The sequence below is a fragment of the Rhamphochromis longiceps genome, linkage group LG20, assembly GCF_057381845.1.
Source record: "Rhamphochromis longiceps isolate RC_006_pf linkage group LG20, R_longiceps_female_GT1.1, whole genome shotgun sequence".
In the NCBI taxonomy this organism is placed as follows: domain Eukaryota; kingdom Metazoa; phylum Chordata; class Actinopteri; order Cichliformes; family Cichlidae; genus Rhamphochromis; species Rhamphochromis longiceps.
Window position 1 is genome coordinate 2806214 of NC_140576.1, and position 20838 is coordinate 2827051.

At 41.9% G+C, this 20838-nt stretch overlaps 1 protein-coding gene across 6 annotated transcripts in view; it reads right to left on the reverse strand.

Moving 5' to 3' along the window:
- znf385a (zinc finger protein 385A) overlaps positions 1 to 20838 on the reverse strand; it is a 58542-nt gene that overhangs the window by 8864 nt on the left and 28840 nt on the right. For 4 of the 6 annotated variants that reach the window (XM_085393586.1, XM_085393587.1, XM_085393585.1 and 1 more), the window contains 3 exons: positions 16500 to 16651; positions 10935 to 11045; positions 5264 to 5438 (listed from right to left, as the gene is read on the reverse strand). In XM_085393586.1, the coding sequence (XP_085249712.1) occupies positions 5264 to 5438; positions 10935 to 11045; positions 16500 to 16651 (438 nt within the window). The other 2 variants (XM_085393590.1, XM_085393591.1) reach the window with 2 other exon arrangements.

Below are 20838 nucleotides of genomic sequence, written 5' to 3' on the forward strand. Positions count from 1 at the left end.
AGGATACAGCGTCAAAACCAGGTCTCTATGGATTAGGGTACTAAAGGGATGATATATGATATTTTCTGGGAAGAAAACAAAAATTCACTCTAATTGCTTAACTTCCTTTTATAGATTCTATCATGCGTTCACAGAGCATGTGATTTTTTCACATGACAGAGACCATGATATGTTTATCTATTGTTCCACTTTTAGTCTTATGACTTTATATTGTTTGGTATATTCTGGCCTGGCTACCCCATTGCATCATCTCTCATGAAGATGCCATTGTAAGTGCTTTCCATTCCACTACTTTCCAAGATTAGAATTCCCTCTCTTTCCAGATTGGAAGTTTCCAGCTGCAGAGCTGCTGGCTGCACAGAGCATTTCTCAAACAGATGTTCCGTTAAAAAGAAGAAAAAAAGGACTATCTCTAGCTCTATGTGGCATTGAGGATCCCATAAAGCAGTCCTGGATCAAAGTGCTGTTTGAGGTTTATGACTCATAATATGCCCACTTTTTCACAGCACTGACTGAACATGTTAAGCTGAGTAAAGAGCTTGTACCTGTAAGTGCAAAAAGGCAGCATAACAGAAAAACCAAAGTAGTTATCCGCACTGTTATGAGCTTTATGCACACTTAGGCACGTGTCTGTGCAAAGAAATGTTAAGAAACAAACCCCAAATCCACATCTATAACATTTGGTTTTGGTTAAAATCAAGTGGGAATGGTGTTGGCTGGCCAAATAGTAATGAGGGACTTCATGATCCATGATGGCCTGGAGTTCTGCCAAACCAAACCAACATCCAGTCACTATTGCACCTTACACAGCACTACGGTAAATGTGTCATGCACTTTTCCCCCTTTAGGCTTCCAGGCCAAAACAATTCACAATCCACTGAAAATCATATTTCATTATATTAAATATTTTTATGTCATTTTTACTGAGTAAAATTTAAATCATGAAACATCCTCTCAGGGTAGCAATACAAAGCGCTATTTTTTCTTACCCCAAGATTCCCACTGTCAGTTACTCCATTGTTTAAGAGTACAGGATACTCTCTAATGAGACTTGGCTCTCTATTGGCTAACTGACCATTCTCTCTGCTAGCTGACCTCAAATTACAACAGAAGACAGTGTTATTCATGGGGAGAGGTCAACAGAAGGATAACTCAATCCAGATGCTTTACACTATGGCCTGCTATGCCTGTATTGCCTTGATCCACTTCAGGAAATTAAAGCTGGTATGGTATGCTGTCCATGTGGAAAAGTTTTGTTGTTTAAGCTGCAGGATTTAATACAGTGTTTTCTTCAATCCATATCCTTAATCCCTATTCCTGAAGTGTGAACATTTATTTTGTCTGATATAATATTATTTGATACAGCGTGATGTTTACACACCATATATAAAGCACATAAACTGCATGTATGTGGCTGTGGCTTGGGAGGTAGTGCAGGTCACCTACTAATCGGAAGGTTGGTGGTTGGTGGTCTGTGGTTCGAGCCCTGGCACAGTCTCCAGACTGTATCTTTGGGCATGAAACTAACCCATATGAATATGTGTTAATGATAGATAGCACTTGCATAGGAAAAGCAGAAGAAAAAGTGCTTGTTTAAATGGGTGTGAATGGGTAAATGAGCCAAGCTGTAAAAAAGTGTTTGACTTAGAGTAGAAAAGCGTTATATAAAAACCAGTCTATTTACTGAAACAAGAGAGTTATTGTTGGTATGATTCTGTTGTGTGTAGGTGGAAAATTACACAGGGATACTTTTGCTTTGTTTACTTTAAATGCCAAAAGAAACTAATGTAATATAATCCCCACCCTCCCCCCTCATGGATCCAATGTTCCCCCACCCCCATAAAAAGATGCTTGCAGTATTTAGAGTTATAAGTCATCATCTTACTTGTCAGGCAAAACTGCCAGGAGGTTTACGGCAGGACTAGTGTACTGACTTTAAGTGTGAGCGGTTTGTCTCTTTGTGTGTGTGTTACATGTGTGCCATAGGCAGGATGACTCTGAGTGTCACCACTGCCCCCATCATGCCCATTCTCAATGATTAACGAGCTACGAAACTCAATGCTGGCCTTACAAGAGTTGAGCCACATTCATAATGCATTTGGGTGCCTTTTCCCTGTCTGGCCTGCATCCGAACCCTGAGTCATACACACACGGACACACACATAAACACACCCACACAGTCATCCCATATCAGGTACTGTTATTTCAGGCAGTTTCATCAAATAATTCACAAAGGAGGTAAAAAGCTTGTGAATTCCCAGATTTCCTCAATTAGACTCAAATGCTAACAATAAACAGACAGAGGATGGAGCAAACATTAGCTCAGTGTAACTCAATACTACAGTCACCTCATAGCCATGAAATTTGAACCCTCACATGAAAGTCATCTGTTTAATTGACCTTGGGTGTGTGCGCCTGTGAATGTTTGTGTGGACCAAAGAGTGCTATAATATCAGGGTGGTTTTAACAGAGCCCCTCATTAGGATGGGAGTGTCAGACGGCAGAGGGAGAAAGAGGAAAGGAAGGAAGGAGGGAAGACCAGAGTTTCTCTCCAGTACAACAGCTGGCTCTCCATCACTTGCAGGCTCAGCCAAACCTCAGCTCACCAGTCCAAATTTCTCAGAGCCAAGTGCCTCCTTTTTTGGGGACAACGCTAACCACATATCCTTTGACTGGTGTAAAACTCACGACCTGCTCTGAAAATCTGTAAGGTTCAAGAAGCACTCTTTAAACAATATTGAATAACCTATCACTGTTTCGGCCCTCAGCAAGTTTGTATATGTACTCTGTTTTTGATATGTTAATCACAAATTATGGTGAATTCTTTTTCACAAACGATATATCTGATAGTAGCCCAGACTATCTGAATGTCCAAAATGACATTGATATTGTATGAAATCTGAGAGCAACAAAGAAGCTGTTGATAAGAAATGTTGCTCAGCATCAAAGACAAATACTGCTCTATGTTATGAGGTGAATTCCACCAAAACTCCACAGCCCAAAAAAATGTCTGTTCCCCAGACAGTAGTTTCCCAGTTTTGAAATGGACATCTGGCTCTCCTCCGAGAGACCCCCCCCCCCCCCCCCCCCCCCCCCCCCCCCCACCCAACCACTGAGATCACACTCAGGGCATGCATACACGAACATATATACACACAAACAAGCATGCAAAAAAATCAGGAAGAGGCAAGGTTCCAAGGTCACAAGAAAGACCCTTGGTTGGAAAAAGGCATTTTTCACATGTTGCTACTTTCAGAGCTCGATCATTGCAAGCTTGTTCGGCTTCTCATGATCTAGGAGTTCACTGCAGGAAGCTTCACTAATGAGGACTTATCTTAGCTGACCTTAGTCTCAGGCAAGTACCAAGGCCAGTCCTTTGTGCTGTCTTCCCTCATAGGGGATCTAACTATAAGAAAACCTTAAGTGTTATGTTCATGGACAGAAAGAGACACTGAAATGTGAAAACCTTTGCTTCTTCGCTCTGGCATGCTGTATTGAGGCTTTTTCTGGACCTGAGTTTCATCTTTTAATTTATCGTGTTTGCTCTGTGCCCTCCCATCAATAAGGTGGAAATGTCTGGTAAACAGTAGGCTACAGAAACCTTTGTAAATGTCACCAAAACACGACTGGTCTGTTCATTGGCTGGCGTTTGATCCGAGACCAGAGTGGTGGCACTAAGGGAATGGAAATGTTTGGTGCACAGAGAAGAATGGCAGACGCGCACAGAACCCAGCCTCTAAATTATACTGTGAAATGCAAAGATGAACCAGAGGGATAAAGGAAAGACTAAGACAACGGGAACAAAGTTAAAGATCCTTTGCTAAAGAAAGATCTTGCACTGCTTTGATCACGCCTTGCATCATATTAACTAATAAATTAATCTGCTTACAGTTAATTACTTTTCATTAAAGTCAGATCAGCTGCTGTTTCTGTCCTTTTAAAGGCTGGATGAGATTTTCGTTTATTCATTTGTCTTAATCAGTCTTAGGACTCTTTACTGACAAGTGGATGGTCAGGCAACGTAGTCTATGTTGAATGTGGTATACATGGTGTGGTACCTCCCAGTAGCTTACTACTGTACAAAGACACACCACACACCACAGAGCGGTTGATGCAGAGAAACTGCCATGTTGCCATACCATGTTCTCCTGCTCATAGACTAAATGGACTGACACAAACCAGATTTAGATTGAACAACTAAATAAAGTCTTGCTGTTTATCTTGACTAACACAGAAGATTAACTCTGGCACAGTAATGATGATTCGATCAGCCTTTCATGTCATGTTTGATTTCAGTGTAAGAGGTCTACTTCTACTACACCCTACTGTGACTGAAAAGGATTTTTTTAAATGACCAAAAGTTTTGAAGCATAGTTGGGAAAAGCCAAAATAGTCTGGATGTCAGTGGAAAAAAGAAAATTCATACAAACTTTGTGGCATATTGTAATTGTTTTGAATGGGAAATAGACTCCTGAATATCCTCTTGTCTGAAAAAACTAATCCATTATGAAAGACTCTGGCCAATTAAATTCAGACCTGATCAGGTGAGGAAAAGCAGAGCTTGAATCCCACATGAAGCCAAAAGTCTGTCTTTTATCAGACTGGACATACTTTTAGTAGGCGGGGTATTGGGAAAGAGAGTGGAGAGCTGCAGGAGGAGGGCAGTCTATTTTCAAATTTTGTTGGGGTTGTTTTCCTTTTGTATAATTCTGCCTACTTGAGCTTGAAGGCTCAATTAGGTTTAATAATATATGTTTTTGTGACTAGGCAGTAAAGGCAATTTGAACTTATTGCTTCAGCTATTTCCAACTCCTAAAGGTCAAAGCAACTTTCCCGATATTCTGAATTTCAACATTTTCATCTGAACTCTCATTACAATTATACTTAAAAGACTCCCCCAATACTGGCAACTAAAAAATGTGTTCAGCTATTAATCTTCCAAATTAAATGTTTATTTTTTAGATTTTAGGTGGGACAGTCATTATCAGTCTCAGCAGTTTGTGGAACCGCACTGTCTACTATAAGATGTGCTGCGGCTAAATCCGACGACAAATAGAGACGAGATGCTCATAAAAACAGCAATACGCTGCGGAGCCACTGTGATTAGACACTTTTGTTATTCTTGCATATTTTTCCATTCATTTTCTGACAAAGACCATAAGCTGCCGAACATCCTGCGTGGACTGAAATGATTATTTCAACAAGGTTCCTCCCGAGCCTTTTCCCAGTTTTTGCTTGTGGCAGTAGTTTTCTGTTCTCTCACCTGCTTTGCTGGGCTCACTGTCTGGGGCTGCGCCAGGAGCTCCAGGCGGAGATGGGGAGGAGGTGGGGGGCAGGGTGTGAGGTTTGTCTCCTTCTTGAGGACGACTCTTAGAGGTCTCGATGCCTTTGACTCTCCTGGCATGGCGGTTCCCTTTGTAGTGGGCTTCTGCCTGGCTCTAAAGAAGAGCATGGAAAGGAAAACAAGTTATTTCATCAGTGAACACCGATGCCAAGATGCCCAGGTATATAACAGGGTGGAATTAGACTCGGTGTGGCACCTGGCATGCATGCATGCCATTATGACAGCACGATATTTAATATACTCTGGGGACTAAAGTCATGATGAGCAGCAGGCAGTGAACAGAGAGATAGATTACATGCAAGATATTAAGAGAGATGCAATGATGAAGTGACTGCCTGCCCTCCTTGTCCCCTTATTTGAATTAAGAACAAATTATGAAGGTGTGTGTTGAAACATTAACAGTATAGGTTATGTGGAGGATTGGCTGAAGTTGCCATGCCTGCTAACTAAAGGATCAGGAAACTGCCATATAAGCCCAGAGGGTGCATTAGTCCATTTCTAAGCCTTCCCTTTCTTCCCTTTCTTATAGAATATGCACAGTCTTGGAGAAAAAAAACAAAACAAATTTCCCACGTGTGGGACTAATAAAGGTTATCTTATCTTATCTTATCTTAATATACATCATCTTACTACACGGCATCAATGCTGTTGTCTTTAATATCTGGCAGGAAATATAAAATAAGGATCTGCACGCTCAGCCGGCATTCCAGCAAAGACAAAAAATGCTGCAGAGATTTATTATGGAAGTCACTGTGTCCAATCTCCTGATGACATGCTCTCTACTGCCTAATGTGTTTGCTCACTGAGTAAACAAGCGAGTTATTTGTGAAGAGAATATGGGACATTATGGGAGTCTGTTTCTAGCCTCTGTGTTACTGCACAGATGTTTGGAAGTCGGGTAAAATGCGACGTATGTGATGCGGGGTTGCTATACATAGCTGTCTGGCTTCACAGTATGGTGACTATAAAACAGAAACACACGTTATTTCATTGGCTCACTGACTCCCTCTCACACACTCACACTCACACAAATATAGGATTATGGCCCCTTTTTTCATCACCCCTCTCTCACAGTATGTGTCCAACTATGAAAAAATAAGTAGCTACTTGCTGATACAGACATATTCAGTCAGTACTGCACTTGTAAGTGAAGTGAACTGATGTGCCATGGCACGTGCTGTGTCGGCCAAACGATTGCATCAAGGGACCAATGATGAAGATATTTATTAAGTAGCAGGATTACAGTTGGTTACCAGGGATGAGTCATTGACAGCTGCCTCAGGAATTTGACTGACACTTAGGACATCGTGCTGACCAGAGGCTCAAGTGTGGCGATAGACTGGCTCGGCAAAACAGGCAGGGGGTGATGAGTAATGTTACCGAACCCTGTTGTCTATATTTGCTTTGTGTGTGTCTGTGGGAGTGTGTGCCTGTGCCTGGCAGCATCTATCAAACGAGCTGGCATGGCAAACACTGAGCACTGGCTGAAGCAAGTAAGAAGATCACATGTTTCTTTTAAACCAGGATGACACATCAGGCTGTAACTGTACCCTGTCAAAGGGGTCTTAAGGACCTGCACTTGCAAAGCCTACAGATCAAGGTGGAGAGAGCTGCATGCAGGCAGAAAGGGGTGGAGGTGTAGACTGCTGAAAGAGAAGTAATCTCTCATGATGAAGAGGGGAATGTGGGAAGATTAAAAGGTATATGGCAGTGCGTGGCAAAGCGGGCACAGAGGTTTTCTTGACTTCTCCCAGCAAGTCAAAGGGATCAACTACCAAGCAGCTGAGTGTCACTATGAGGTCCTGGGCGGAGAGGAGGGAGGGAGAATGAAGGGAAAAGGAAGCACAGGAAACTGAAAGTCAGAGAAGGTAAACGCAAAAAAAGCTGCTCTCAGAATGGAAAGGATATAAAGAGACACAAATCTCAGAGAGAATAAAAACTGCACCACGCCAGTTTGTGATGCATGTGTTTCATTATGCAGAGAGTTTGAAGTGAACAACTGCTTTCCTACATGATCATCACTCTGAGGGGGGAGTTGTGTTATTAAAGCAGAGCTACTGCAGAGCTGCATTTCTAAAGGAAGAAATAGGAAGAGAGGGAGAAAAAGAAAAGAGAGACAAAAAGCAAGCAAGAAGCGAAGTGAATATGGTTGGAGGAGAAAAGATAAACGTGACGTGAGCAGGGAGGAAGCGGATGAAAATAAGAGATGCATATCAGCATACTGCAGCAGTTGTGACGCTGGTCAATGCAGCTCCACAGAGCCTGTGATGTCACTAATGCAGCGTGGCATCAAGGTTATTCTGCATAAACCACCATTAAGTTCTTTACACGGACACACACAATGCAGAGACAATGGGGCACAAACTGTCTCCCCCCTTATCCTTTCCTCCTGCCCCTCCCCTTCAAGTCTCCTCTCTACCACTTTCCCAACATGCACTGGGGCTGTCAGAGCCAGACACTAATCCATGCCCTTGACGAATGCATCTTATAATAAGTAGTGGCAGGCAATTTTGGGCATTTCCACACAGTAAATAATGCAGCATGAGAGAGGGAGACAGCCAGCAAGAAGGGGAAAAGGTTCTTTGGAGAGAGAGAGACAGGCAAAAGAAGAGAGAGAGACAGTAGAGAATGATCATATGGGATGAAAGAAATGATGGCAAAATGATGTGGGAAATGAAGAGAACGTGGGTGGGAGACAGGAGGTAAAGCAAGACAAATACAGTAGCCATGACATTCCATAAAAAGCCCACTCGCTTTCTTCTTTGACCCAAAATGTTTTCAGCTCACATGTGGCAGATAAAGGAAAAGAATGTCTACATCAAGGACAGTGCCCGAGCTTGAAAATGAAGCTGAGAATGCAACATCAGATTCTCCTGAAGTATTTCTCACTGCATTATCTTCATCCATCATATATTCATTTGAATTTGATTTCACTAGCTCAGAGGCCCACGTCCTCATTTTAGGTTTGACAGCGTTTTAGTAGGTAAGTGAATGCTTTGACATGAATCGAGCTGCGGTTTGGTGAAAGGCCTCGAAGGGGACTGGCAATGGCTCCCGGGCCCGGCAGATCCCCACGCACTAAATAGAAATGAAGAAGTCAAAGAATTGAGAACAAGGAGGGAGGAAGGGTGGGGCACGTAAACGAGAATGAACAGCTTGCAGAACTGGAGGAACCTATATAGATGACAACCGGAAGGAGCGTGTTTGGAGAATACATAATCTCCAAATAAAAACAAAAATACTGGCATCTGCCTGTATTCCTCTCATTCTCCCAGTAGATACATAAATGGTATCAATTTAAAAGTTCTAAATAGCCACATTCTGGACTTATCCCATTCACAAGAATTTAAGGAAACTTTGACCTTGGGGACGAGATCGCTGTGATTCAAACTCGCCTGAGATTTTAGTAGATACACCTATGCTTTCAATTTAAAGCTCCTACATTGCCTCATTCTCAAGTGATCGCATTCAATAACTTGTCCACGCTGCCCACTCGCCCACCCACCCCATCAGCCTTGTACGCCTGAGATGCAAAAAGTGTGGATGGGGAGTCACACCTAGGGCAAGACTGCAAGTCTGACATTGATGATGTACTGCAGTATGTTTTTACCTGTCCAGGTAATGGGAGTTAAAGCTGATCTGGAAAAACACTAACTTATTAACAAGACTTTTACTCGATTAAAGGGACAGTATATAGCCGAATTAAATCTACATGATATATCCCCCTGCTATCTACTCTCCTTGCAGTAATACTGCCAGAGGGCTTAATTGCTTATTGCTTATTGTATATTTGATGAGGTGTGGACATAGGCATCCCCAAGGTCCACTTGGACTAGACTTTTTTTTTCTCATTGTGGGCTGTAAGCTTTAGCTGAGATTTTTATGTCATTTTTAAACAATAGCTCTACAATCTCTGTCAGTTTTTACTTTATGTTGTGGCTTTTGAATCGGTCGTAACACATATTTTACTTGGCTTGTAGTGTTGTTTATCCATTTACGTTATTTTGGGGTGAGCGGCTGAGTTTTGGCAATGTTAGTTGCTTTGCATATTTTTGACAGTAACAACATCTTTTTCTAGTAGCCATCAAATAAACTTTGTTGTGTTTTTCCAAACTACAGCCACCACACAGGCCCTGCATCCACCTACCCAGAATGAGAAAAATACTGATGCTGGATTTGAAAAGAAAAGTATTTCTTTGATTCTCTGACCACCAAATGCTCATCTGTTTTATTAGATTCAAGAGAAAGCAGACATCTCTACAGCCTGATATCTCCCAAACTTCGCAACGCACACCACTGCACTAAACACTGATATAGTACTAAGGGAAAAAGAGTCACCTTTCCCTGAGCAGAGAAGATCACGCCAGATACCACTCTCAAGCTGATGTCAGTGAATGACAAAGAGAAGAAATTAATCTCTGCAGGGTGCTGGTGTAAAGATCATTCACACATGAACATGGCTTCCAAGCAGAAATGCTCCCTGCATACTTCTAAATAATTGCGCTTGCTTTGGTTAAATTTTAACCTTCATATGATTTCAGGGGACAGCAGGTTAGGTTCTTCACAGCAAGTACCTTCTTGTTCTTTAGGCAATATTTTAAATATAAAATCTAATATTCAAAGTCTTCAGATTCTTTATTGATTGTAACTTCATACAAAAGAACACATCTTAACTAAAAGTCAGTATTGGCTCTCAATCCTTGGGTCTTAAAGTATTCCATTATATAAACATCTCGAGTTAACTGTTTCCTGTTTCTTGTGAAGATATACAGGACAGATCCTGGCTAAGAGAAGCTTCATGATTACAGCCTTGCAGCTCCCTGACCACACGGAAACCATGATTGTAGATCTGATGTGTATATATAGCCCTGACCCACTCCTTAATGTTGTGTATTGTGGATGGTTGAACGCCCTGGCCCTGAAGTCTGCAACACTGAATAGGGAGTATTGCAGCCAAATTATACACTACACATATGACATTTGGTACTGGTTTTGTCATGAGTCTATCCTATTTGTTGACACAAAAAAGGAAAAAACAGAAAAAATATTTGGCATCACAACTCATAAAATACTTCCATATGATTTTTTGCTTTCATTAATTTGTCATCAGTTGTGTCTGCGAATTGCCCGAGGGTATAACGTGCAAATAAATTCCAATTAGGAGTTCCCAATTAATTAAGCTTTTTAAAGTTTAATATTTTCTATAGAGAGAAATGGAAATCTACAACTTTAAGATCAAACTTATCAGTACTGATGAACAACAGAAAATCCAGAATTTTATTCCTCGTTCACACATTCGTCAGGACCGCTTAAGCCTCTGTGCTGCAGTGCACTACTGCTGCCTTAAAACAAATTAAATTCCAGTCAGGTCGCAACGGCCAACACATAACCCAAACAAACGCACCACATCCGCTTTGTTAGTTCCAGCTTCCAGGGGGAGCAAACCAGGACAAACAGTCCTCCGAAACAAATAAAAGGTTGATTCTTACTTGGAGAAAAATAAAATATTTTCAGTGCCATAAAGAAAATGAAAACAAGATGAGAGGCAGTGATGTTGTGTGTGTGTGTGTGTCGTCATTTATTTATTTACCTCTGAGTTGAAGCGGATCTGGCAGACGTTACAGGAGATGACTGGTCGCTTGGTCTTGATCAGAGGAACTCCAAATGTGTGGTTGATCACAGCCTTTTGCACCGGGTCCATCTGCGAGTGAAAGACAGAGAGCAGCTATAATTCACACTGGTGCCACAGCTCAATGGGCCAAGCTGTCATAACGTGCAATAGACTAAACCAAAATGACCACATGCAGAATGCATAAGGTTCACAGTTAAAGAGCGGTTACAGAGTCTGTTCGATGATATCTGTAATTCACTTCAGCAAACAGTGGTCAGCAGTGTTGACAGTTTGTTGCTACAACCGAGACACCTGTTGCATCCCCACGATTAGGAATCTGATGGTTCTGGATCCTCACTACATTGTAGTATAATACTGTCCCTGTGCTAATTGCTTCAGCTGGGACATCCATCATCTCTGTGGTGTTAAGCACCTTGTATAAATTTAACTAACTTGCTTAGCAGCCCTCAGTAGTTAAGCTGCCCGTATAAATTCTGTCCCAGACACAAAAGACCCGGCCCGTACTGGACTGTTTGTGTTTGAAGCCGAATTTATCAAGCAATCACTGTTGGTTGATCTTAGCATTACTCTGGATTCAGTGGCTGGCTTATATTTCAGCCTCAGACAACTGTCTACAGCTAAAGTAAGCAACAATCATAAACAAAGACTGATGTAGCAGTGCGCGGGTATGCAAGAAGAATGAAGCAAAAAAATCCGTGGCCTGAAGAACAAAAGGATACAAAACTTTGTATTTTGAATTCAAAAGACAGCGAGGAAACGTTCAAGTGTGTCCACCAAGAGTAATGAAAGCATAATGCAGTGCCAGGCAGATGCAAAATAACTCACTTTTGATTCATTACTGTATTTTGGACTATTTACTAAGCTTTTCTTTAAGCCTTGTTACACTGAGAGGCACAGTCTCATCCAATATAGAAGCAGCTCAACATCCCGAGGAGTGAAGGACAGGATAGAAGGGGCTTAAACAAATATTGTTGTTACTTAGACTCAAATAAGTTTGTTTTTTTTTTGCACAGTGCTCGTTGCTTGGCAACTCCCAACAAAAAGAAGCAAAAATAAAGAAAAATAAAAGATCAAGGGGAGGAGCCTCAAGACATTTCAGCCACCCAGCTGTGGCCGGAAGGCACAGAAACATACCATCTGGAGGAGAGAATGAGTGAGCGAATGAAAAAAAGAAGAGTAGAGAGTTGGAGGGAAAGAGAAAGAGGCCCAAGTTGGACATCCTCACATCAAGCATGCTTATCTCTTTTCCACGTTCCAACACTGTCTCTGTTTCTCTCCCAAGAAACTGTATAAAGAAAGCTCTGCTGCTCTGGCTGTGAGGACAGATTAATGGGGAGGGCTGGGGTGGGGGTGGAAGATATATTGAACAATTACAAATGTTTACTGCGTGAACATCTAAACAACAAGAACTAAGCTTTAGCCAGCACAAACTTCCACTGCATTAAGCTTCCTATTAATTTTTAAAAAGTGACACTGTGTTTTATCAAATCTTTCCAAAGTGTAGAAAAATTTCTTTCTCTCAGTGTCCATAATGTGACCCAGACTAGATAGAGTTTAGCAAGAATTTGAACCTGCCTGGTGGCGTAACCGCATGAATCATGGGCTTCTCCGCAGTCATTCCACCAGTCTGGGTGTGGGTCAGTTATGACCCATCCAGTTAATTCAGCTGTTGAAAACACAGTCCAGCTGCCAGCAAATGTCTTTGGAATGTTGCTCGCATGGCCTCTTCTCCAAACGCTCTCCAAAACATGTTCTCATGAAATAGGAGGAGAGCACTATGATGTAACTGCAGAGGGATTTTCCAAAACTCGCTCGTATAATTTTGTGAACATCCATAACTGTAACTGTACATTCTCATAAAAAAATAGAAATCAAACATATTACAAAGTTTACATTTATCTGGGAAAATAATGGAAACTTCATGTTATTGTGGAGCTGTGTGAATGTGGTGAGGTAAGCAAAGCACACAGACCGCAGACCGCTGACTTTAGCATCACTCGGCAGTCATGTCAACAGCTCCATGCAGCCTTAAAACTCCAAACACTCAAATATCACCCAAGCATCATCCAACACTGCACAATGACACACGTCCTAACTCACCAACATCCTCTGTTCTACAGTTTCTTTTCATCTTTCATTTTCTACAGTTCTGATTTTCTTCCCATTCTTTACTGTGTTTCCATTCGGTCTTAGTTAGTTTTTCTTTAGTTCGTTTGATCAGCTAAAACCCACCAGGGGAGAGTGCACTACAGCATGACTCTCAGTAGAGCCATTGTGACAGTCACAGTAAGGTCCACACTGTGCCAGACGAAAACAGCCTTTGAAGCACAAATTCAGCATTACGTTTAAGCTGGCCCAGTTTAAGACACAGTTGGACCGACAAAAATGTGACAAGCTCTTTGAATTTTAGGTACTTACCTTCATCTCCTCTTTGTCTGTAGAAGCTTGGAGCTGCATTGGTCCTCCTGTGTGTGTACTGCTGGCCGAGGTATGTGTTTGGGTCTCAGCATGTGCAAGGCTCAGAGCTTGTGGTGCACTATCCTTACTCATTCAGCCTGTTTGGTAGGTGGTCAACGCTGAATACAGACTAGCTCACAAAAACTGAGCTTATGCCTAGTGAAGCATTGGTAGCTGCGATATCTTTATTTCCTTTCAGCACACAGTCTGCTTCTCTTTTGAGATGCTTTAAGAGAAATCTCTCCCTTACTTCTTTTTTCAACACATGACCTAACAAGTGCCTGTCCCTTTTTTTCAGTCTCCTCCTCCTCTATTCTCAACTACATTCCCTCTCTGCCTCACACTCCACTTTAATGCACTTCCTTCTCTGCTTTCCAGTTTTCTCCTCCCTCTCTCCCTCTCCCTCTCTTCCCCATGGTCTGTCAGTCTGCCCATGTGCACCCAGGATTATGTATCCTACTCTCCTCCTGCCAAACTCTCACTCTTCTAGGAGTGCTGAATAGCCTTGGTATGGATATTGATAATAATTTACTGATAACAGTTTTTTTTATCAATTATGCTCATAGGTCAGGTTCTTAGCTAATCAACTTCTTGATTCCTGACTTTGCTGTTTAGGCTTCCTTTAGGTTTTCAGTGTAAGTTCAGCTTTGTTTTTACTACCTATGAGCCAGAGCTGAGGTTCACATGTGACTCAGGTGTACAAGAGCGCCACAGCCGTGTCCTTTCAAGCTGCTAGAAAAACATGCGAGCACTGATAAAAGGAAATGATAAAGTGGAAGGCCTACAGTCCTGATGAACTGGAGGAGGCAGAGCAATTCCCATCTTTAATTCACACCATCCATCGAATGTCGTCATCCACCACTGTAGCCGGCATCTCCCCCACAAACCCAGAACTCACACTTGCATGAAACTCTAGCTAGACAAATATTTATTGGATGTGACATATTCACACCAAAGTGATGACAGGGCCACATGTGGTGCTGGACAAAACATAAATGTGTACTGTTTAGATAATGAGCTATTAGTCATGTCTTGCTGTACTACAATTATTTTTGTTAGGGGGAGAGTGAGAAAAGATATATATAGTAGTTAAGATTCAACAACTGCACATGATTATACTGGACCAAGAAGTCTTGTGATTGTGTAGCTTCAGCAAACAGTGCAGGCAACACAACTCTGAGTTTTACTCAGAGTTTTATGAGCAGTTTTATGTCTGTATCAGTACCAGCTGATGCAGATAAATAATTCAGCCTCATCATTGTCTACAGGCACATTGCACGAGACAGGCAGGTGGAGGACAAATCACATTAAAGGACTATTAAAAGCTGTATATGGCTTAAGGAGAGGCCATTCCTCCGCTATGGGGCTAATAACCCTCAATGTGAAGTAGAGCCTCATTAAGGCTGTACAAACTCAGCACAGATCACTTATTAAGGCAGAATGATGGAACAACTAGCTGTCAGCTCACTGCAGTGCTGTACCTTCATTGAGATATTTTGTGGATCATAATGTGTTACTGTGCAATGTTGCAGAAAAGCGCCAGGAAACATCAAAAGCACTTGAAATGTTATGTGAAATAGCCCCAGTTCAGCCTAACAATCCATATAAAAACCTCCAAAACAAAACAGTATAAGATCTAAATGGAGCTGTGGACACTTACTCTCTTATTCTAGATCTTCCTGTATAAATTTACTCATCTTCACAGCACTACATTGAACATAATAAACTCTGGGAAAGTGTAAAGCTAGGATATCCCAGCAAAACGTTAAAACAGAGCCTCATATAGGGGCAAACAAAGCGGTTTTCATATCTGCAGCATATTTACACCACATACATGCCGCATATCTAATAAAATGTGAGATTATGTCATACACTTCAGGCAACAGAAGCTCTCCTTGCAAACACCAACAGTGATATATTAGTGAGTCATTTCTTCATGCTTTTGAATGTGCTGCGTATACTATGAGTACGCTGTAAGGTCAGAATGCCCTTACAGCTTCTCTTATGGCCCCATCTCCTGGCCACAGAGCTGTAAAACAGCACTAACGGTTACCTCGCAGTCATCAGCAGGAACACCTATTAACATTCACAGTGTCCCTGTGGGCCTTCCTACCTAGTTGACTCGTTGATAAGGAGGATGGTGAGCGGATGGACGTTACAGAATAGGTGAGAGGAAGTCCAGAGGGAGTGTTGCAGAGGCAGCAAGACAGGAAATAAAATCAAGCAAGAATGATTTTAGGGCTACGCTAACAGAGGCCAGAATGGAAACCGAGTGCCTGCATAATCTCAGTATCTCAATTAATGCATGTCTGCTGGGTGTAGTGCAGTTTGGTAGTGAAAATGCTTCCACTTATGTCATGGTGAGGCCTATTAAAATGACTATATTGTTAAAATGTGTTTAAGAGTGTCTGGACTCCTGTTACAATCCCTGTAGGGCCATGCATAGTCAAAGCTCATGCCAGATATTTCCAATTAGTGAAAGGTTATTATGTTGTCTTGTTGCAGACTGCAGCTAAATATACCAGGGTGACACATAACCCTGTTGAAGCCATGGTCCGCAAATAGCATTGCCCCAGTAGAGTACATATACAGTTCAGTGAATTTGCATATTGCTGATGAGAAATGTGTTGACATTGTTCAGCGGAGTCTGGAGGAGCAGGTGCCACATTATGCTGAGTTGGTGAAATGGTAAATGTCTCTATGGTCTAATCTAAATGCCTGAGGTAGAAGGAACAGGAAGCCTCCTCTCCTTTAAAAGAAAAAAAATATTACATCAAACAAACTGCGGCGTTTGATGTTGTTAGTTATAGGGATGGCCTTAAAACTGTTCTTTAATTATATGGCTACGATTTTACGGCTTTGAAAATAGTCCTGTTTCCAGCATATCTTAAAGCTGACTATTGCATTCAAAACTGTACGTAGAGAAGAGTGCAAGTTAAAGCATAACGGCGGTAACCTCCAGCACCCAGCACAACATTTACAATTTTGCGTCGCGCGTTTTTCTCGCTGGAGTCGATGACTTAAAAGGCTGCAGTGTTTGTGCTTGTTGTCTGCAGCAACTCTTACCGTATTGAAGTTGTGGAAGAGGCTCATGCTGTGTGGAGGAGGGGGGGTCTCCACTGGGAACTGCAGGAAGGGCTTCATGTCCAAGTGGGGTTGGATCACTGTGGGGGTCCGTAAGAATGTCGGCACTGCTGCCCCAGCTCGATTGATGCCTCCTAAACACAGAAAGAGACAGAGATACATAAGTATGCACGGTATTTTCCAGCATTCATGAGCCCAGGCTCCGGGGTGTGTTTACTCAAATGTGTGACAGAGAATTTAAACAGTGTCTTTAGGTGATATAAAGAATACAAATTAAAGCAAGAGACAGAGAGATGAAGGGAAAAAACAACAAAAACATGTGCTTTTTATAACAGGCTGTGTACAGTTGTTTCCTGGAAGGTGCAGGTGAATTCCAAAATGCACAATAATGTATAATTTCACTGCAAAAGCAATTATCTCTCTGTGGACAGAACAAAGCTATGTGACGCCCCATAGAAGCATACAGTTTCTACACAGTGAGGAAAAAAGATGCATTTGGTCAGTTAAGGGCTTTTCATTGATTGCTGCACAGATCTTCTGGTTTTCCAGACGTGTTGGCAAGACTGAATCTACAAAGTGTGACATTGCTTTAATACATATGGAATGATGTTGAGGGTTTTGTGGACTGAATGATTCACATCCCCGAAACAGGAATGCCATAAGGAAGAAAAGGATGCCACAGAGGCAGAGGGGATTCCTCTTATCCACCTGTCTGCCAGTGTGCTCTCTTCTTCTCTCCTCTCCTGGGAGACATCTGCAGCTAGATGATAATGAGTTCCATCTCAGGCAGCGCTGCTTTATGTCATCCTGTGTTGTGCACTACAGCTGGATCACTTAGTTGAGTCTAATTATAGTATGAATGAAAGAAGAAGTACCACATACTTCATTTGGCTGGATTTCTAAAGAAATCGAAAAACGCAGTCACTTAAGAAAACTACTGCAAGGGTACCCTTGCACACAGAGAGATACACATGCACACGCGCACACACACACACACGCAATATTTAATTCGCCTATAAGAAACATGTGAGGCTGCCTTAATGATACGCAGTTTCCTATTCTCCCCATTGCTCCCATCTGGCTTCTCTTCCTTTTCCTCCTTATTCCCTCTCGTCTCCTCTCTAACCTCTGTCAAGGATGATAGTGATGGGGCCCAAACAGCAAAACTCAGCCTCAGCAAGCTCTTAGATTAAGCCTCTTAATATCCGCAACTGGATTTCTATGGCTTTCAAATTCCTCCGAGACTTAAAGCTCTGCCGCTCTCCTTTTCGGGATTGCTCTAAGCTACTTTTTTTGTTCTGTTACTTGCCATCCCTCACCGTGGTTTCCACAGCAGTGCTTTTCTACCTTCCTCCACACTTCCACATGCTAATTTGGGCATTATTTGACACCTCTGCGATTTCATCAAGCTTTATGTCAACTGAATGTAAACAGAGAAAATATTATGACTGCTACTTTGAAGACTATGTTACCAGATGGAGTCGCCGAAGTTTGGATTAGAGTGAGTGGGAGAGAAAGGGATAAGAAAGAGAGAGCGGGGGGGATTGACTTTGTCGGGCTGGAGTGAAAGTGCTGTCTCAGCTGCCTTCTGCTACGCATCTGTAGGCCTCGAGGTGCAGAGGACTGCATCATTACCTCTAGTTAAGCATTTAAATTTTCTAGTCTAAACAAACCAAACATATACACATGCAAACACGTGTATGAAAGCACAAAACCACACAATTATTCTTACAACATGTGAAACAAGTTTGAGGCTTCTTGCCTGCTGGTTTTCCAGCTGGTGCAGTCTGACTCAGCAATCTTAAACTCTTTCATTTTACATTAGGTTTAAAAAAACTGACAGGTTTTTTAGTTTTCCTAATTAAATATGTACACTTGCAAACATGCAGAGTTCACCCTGTAATCTAAACTCCTCGTGAATGTAGCTTCTTCTGATGAAAGAGGATTAGAAGTAACTGATGAAGCCAGTTTGTCCCCTATCAGGGCTGCATCACTAATACAATGATTCTTCACTGCATTTATCATGGCGTCGTGCCGTGTCTCAATACATCGTCTCCTTTAGCATCTTTGTACAAGTTCATGTGTGAATGTGTGTTTTGCTTGTATGGAGTGAGACTCTGTTAGATGAAATTGCACAGCAGTAATGTTTGCAGCTCCCCAGCGAGTCTGTCCTTGAACACTGAGACCGTTACTGGCAGCGGGTCAGGCAGTGTCTGGCAGGCTTACAGAGAGATTGGCTGAGTGGAGGGCAAAACGCGTCTCTGCAGCAGCACAAGGAGCTGAAATCCGAGGAAGTGAATGGAGCTGTGGACCAGACATGAGCAAGAAGAGCAGTTGGCCCTTGAGCCCAAGACATATGTGTGTTTGTCAGCGTGCATAAATCAGAGTGTGGCTGCACCATATATTTATCCCATTAATTTAATCTCTCTCTGGGGATCTCCTTACAATGTTAACTGAACAAATTGTTATATGGTGCAGGAGTATGGCAAGTGCACAAATGCATTTTCGCAAACATATGGGCATTTTATGTGCAGTGTGTAAACAAGTGCATGTGTTTAAGTGCTCCCACTTGGCTTTTACGGACCAGACTTCAATGAAGTCAGAGCTGATAAAACAATAAATTGTAAATGAGTAATAACAAGAAGTCTCCTCTAATGGCTTCTATGCAAATACTACACATATATAATTTTTTTTTGTTGTAGACAGGAGGACAAACAGAGTAAGCAACTTGGCTGTCTGTGACTGGCATTTTACAGCGTTTTCTACCCTTTAAATGACTAAAAGAAAAACAAATCAATTTACTTTAAATCGCAAAAGGCCTTCACAGTTCATCAAAGAACTGTTATGTGTACTGTTATTAGTAAAACTAATTACAGCATGCAAAAGTAAGTGATGACAAAACAGGATCTTTGCTCACTGTAGTCTGATATTCCCTTCCTCAGTACTCCCTTGTGGCTGTTGGAGCCTGTTCTGTGTGAGTGTATGTGTGGTAGAAATTGACAGACAGGGCTGCCTGGAAGAGCTGAGAGAACTCAGACGGTGATTTGGATGTTGTTAAACCCTCTGACATGCCAGGAATCCTACCAGGCTAACAGGGGCCATAATCAGAGCTCATAAACAGCCTGTGGGACGCTGCCAGAAGGCTTGGATTTGCAGGCTTTTTTGAAGAGTTTGTCTTCATATGAGCCTTTATTATTCACTTGTTGTGAGGACCATCACGAGTTTTGTACCTTGATTAGAATGTCGAGTTAGGTCTAGGTTATGAACAGTACTGAGGGCAAGAGACAGCACGAAAATAAGCACCACTCCAAGTAGTTATATGTGCCAATACTAAAAATGGCCACAAACCCATGCTTACACTGTATAAATACAACAGCAGGTAACGCCGACTCCTCCTGTAGCTGAATGTCAGTGTTCTTGGGCAAGATATTGAACTGCCCCCCATTCATACATCAGATGTGAGTTTATGCATGCTAGTTAGAGAAATGCTTAAATGCATAGAAAAAAGCATTAGATGAATGTTTGTATGAATGGGTCAATGTGGCTTGTAGCAAAAAAAAAAATGCTTTGAGTGCTCAGTTAGAGCAGAAAGGTGCTATGTAAATACCAGTCTGTTTATGCATACGCACTAATAAATGACCCTCATTCCTGCTTCACCATGTGACACATTTAATCCCTAAAGCTGTTTCTGTTTGGGGTTGAACAAGTGGAGGCAAAAGTGAAAATACAAGTACACATAACTGATGGTTGATCAGAGCAAATTAATGTGGTTACTGCCTTTCTTTTGTATTTCCTGATCCTGCCTCCCCCACCCAAAATGATGATACCGTACACTAATGTAAAGATAGTGAAAAGAACAGAAGCTATTTCAAAATCAGTTCGAGCAATCGGTGAATCAAAAAGGAAAACATGCTTAAGGGTGATGATTTTCATACGATAACCAGCGTTTTACATATAATAAAAGTAAAATGCGAACATAAAATGTGATACTAAGCTCATACAAAGCTTTGTTTACTCCAACGCATGTGAAAAAAAGAGAAAAGAAATAGAGCTGATTTGGTAAGAATCTTTGGAGAAAACACCATCGTGTGTTTTCCTTCCCCCGTTCTGCTAGACAAAGAGCTGTTTCTAGAATCTAGGCTAAGAGAATCTTTTCATGTCTTGAGATTATCTAACAGGCCGTGTAGATTGCGCCACGCTGTGTTCAGCCTTCTTTCCCATGGGCGTTGGATGCATTCAGGGGAGAACAATGGGCACAGGGTAGTTGGCACCAGCCATGCTGGACGGCCACAGATGTGCCAGGGTTGTTGGCAGTGGGGGC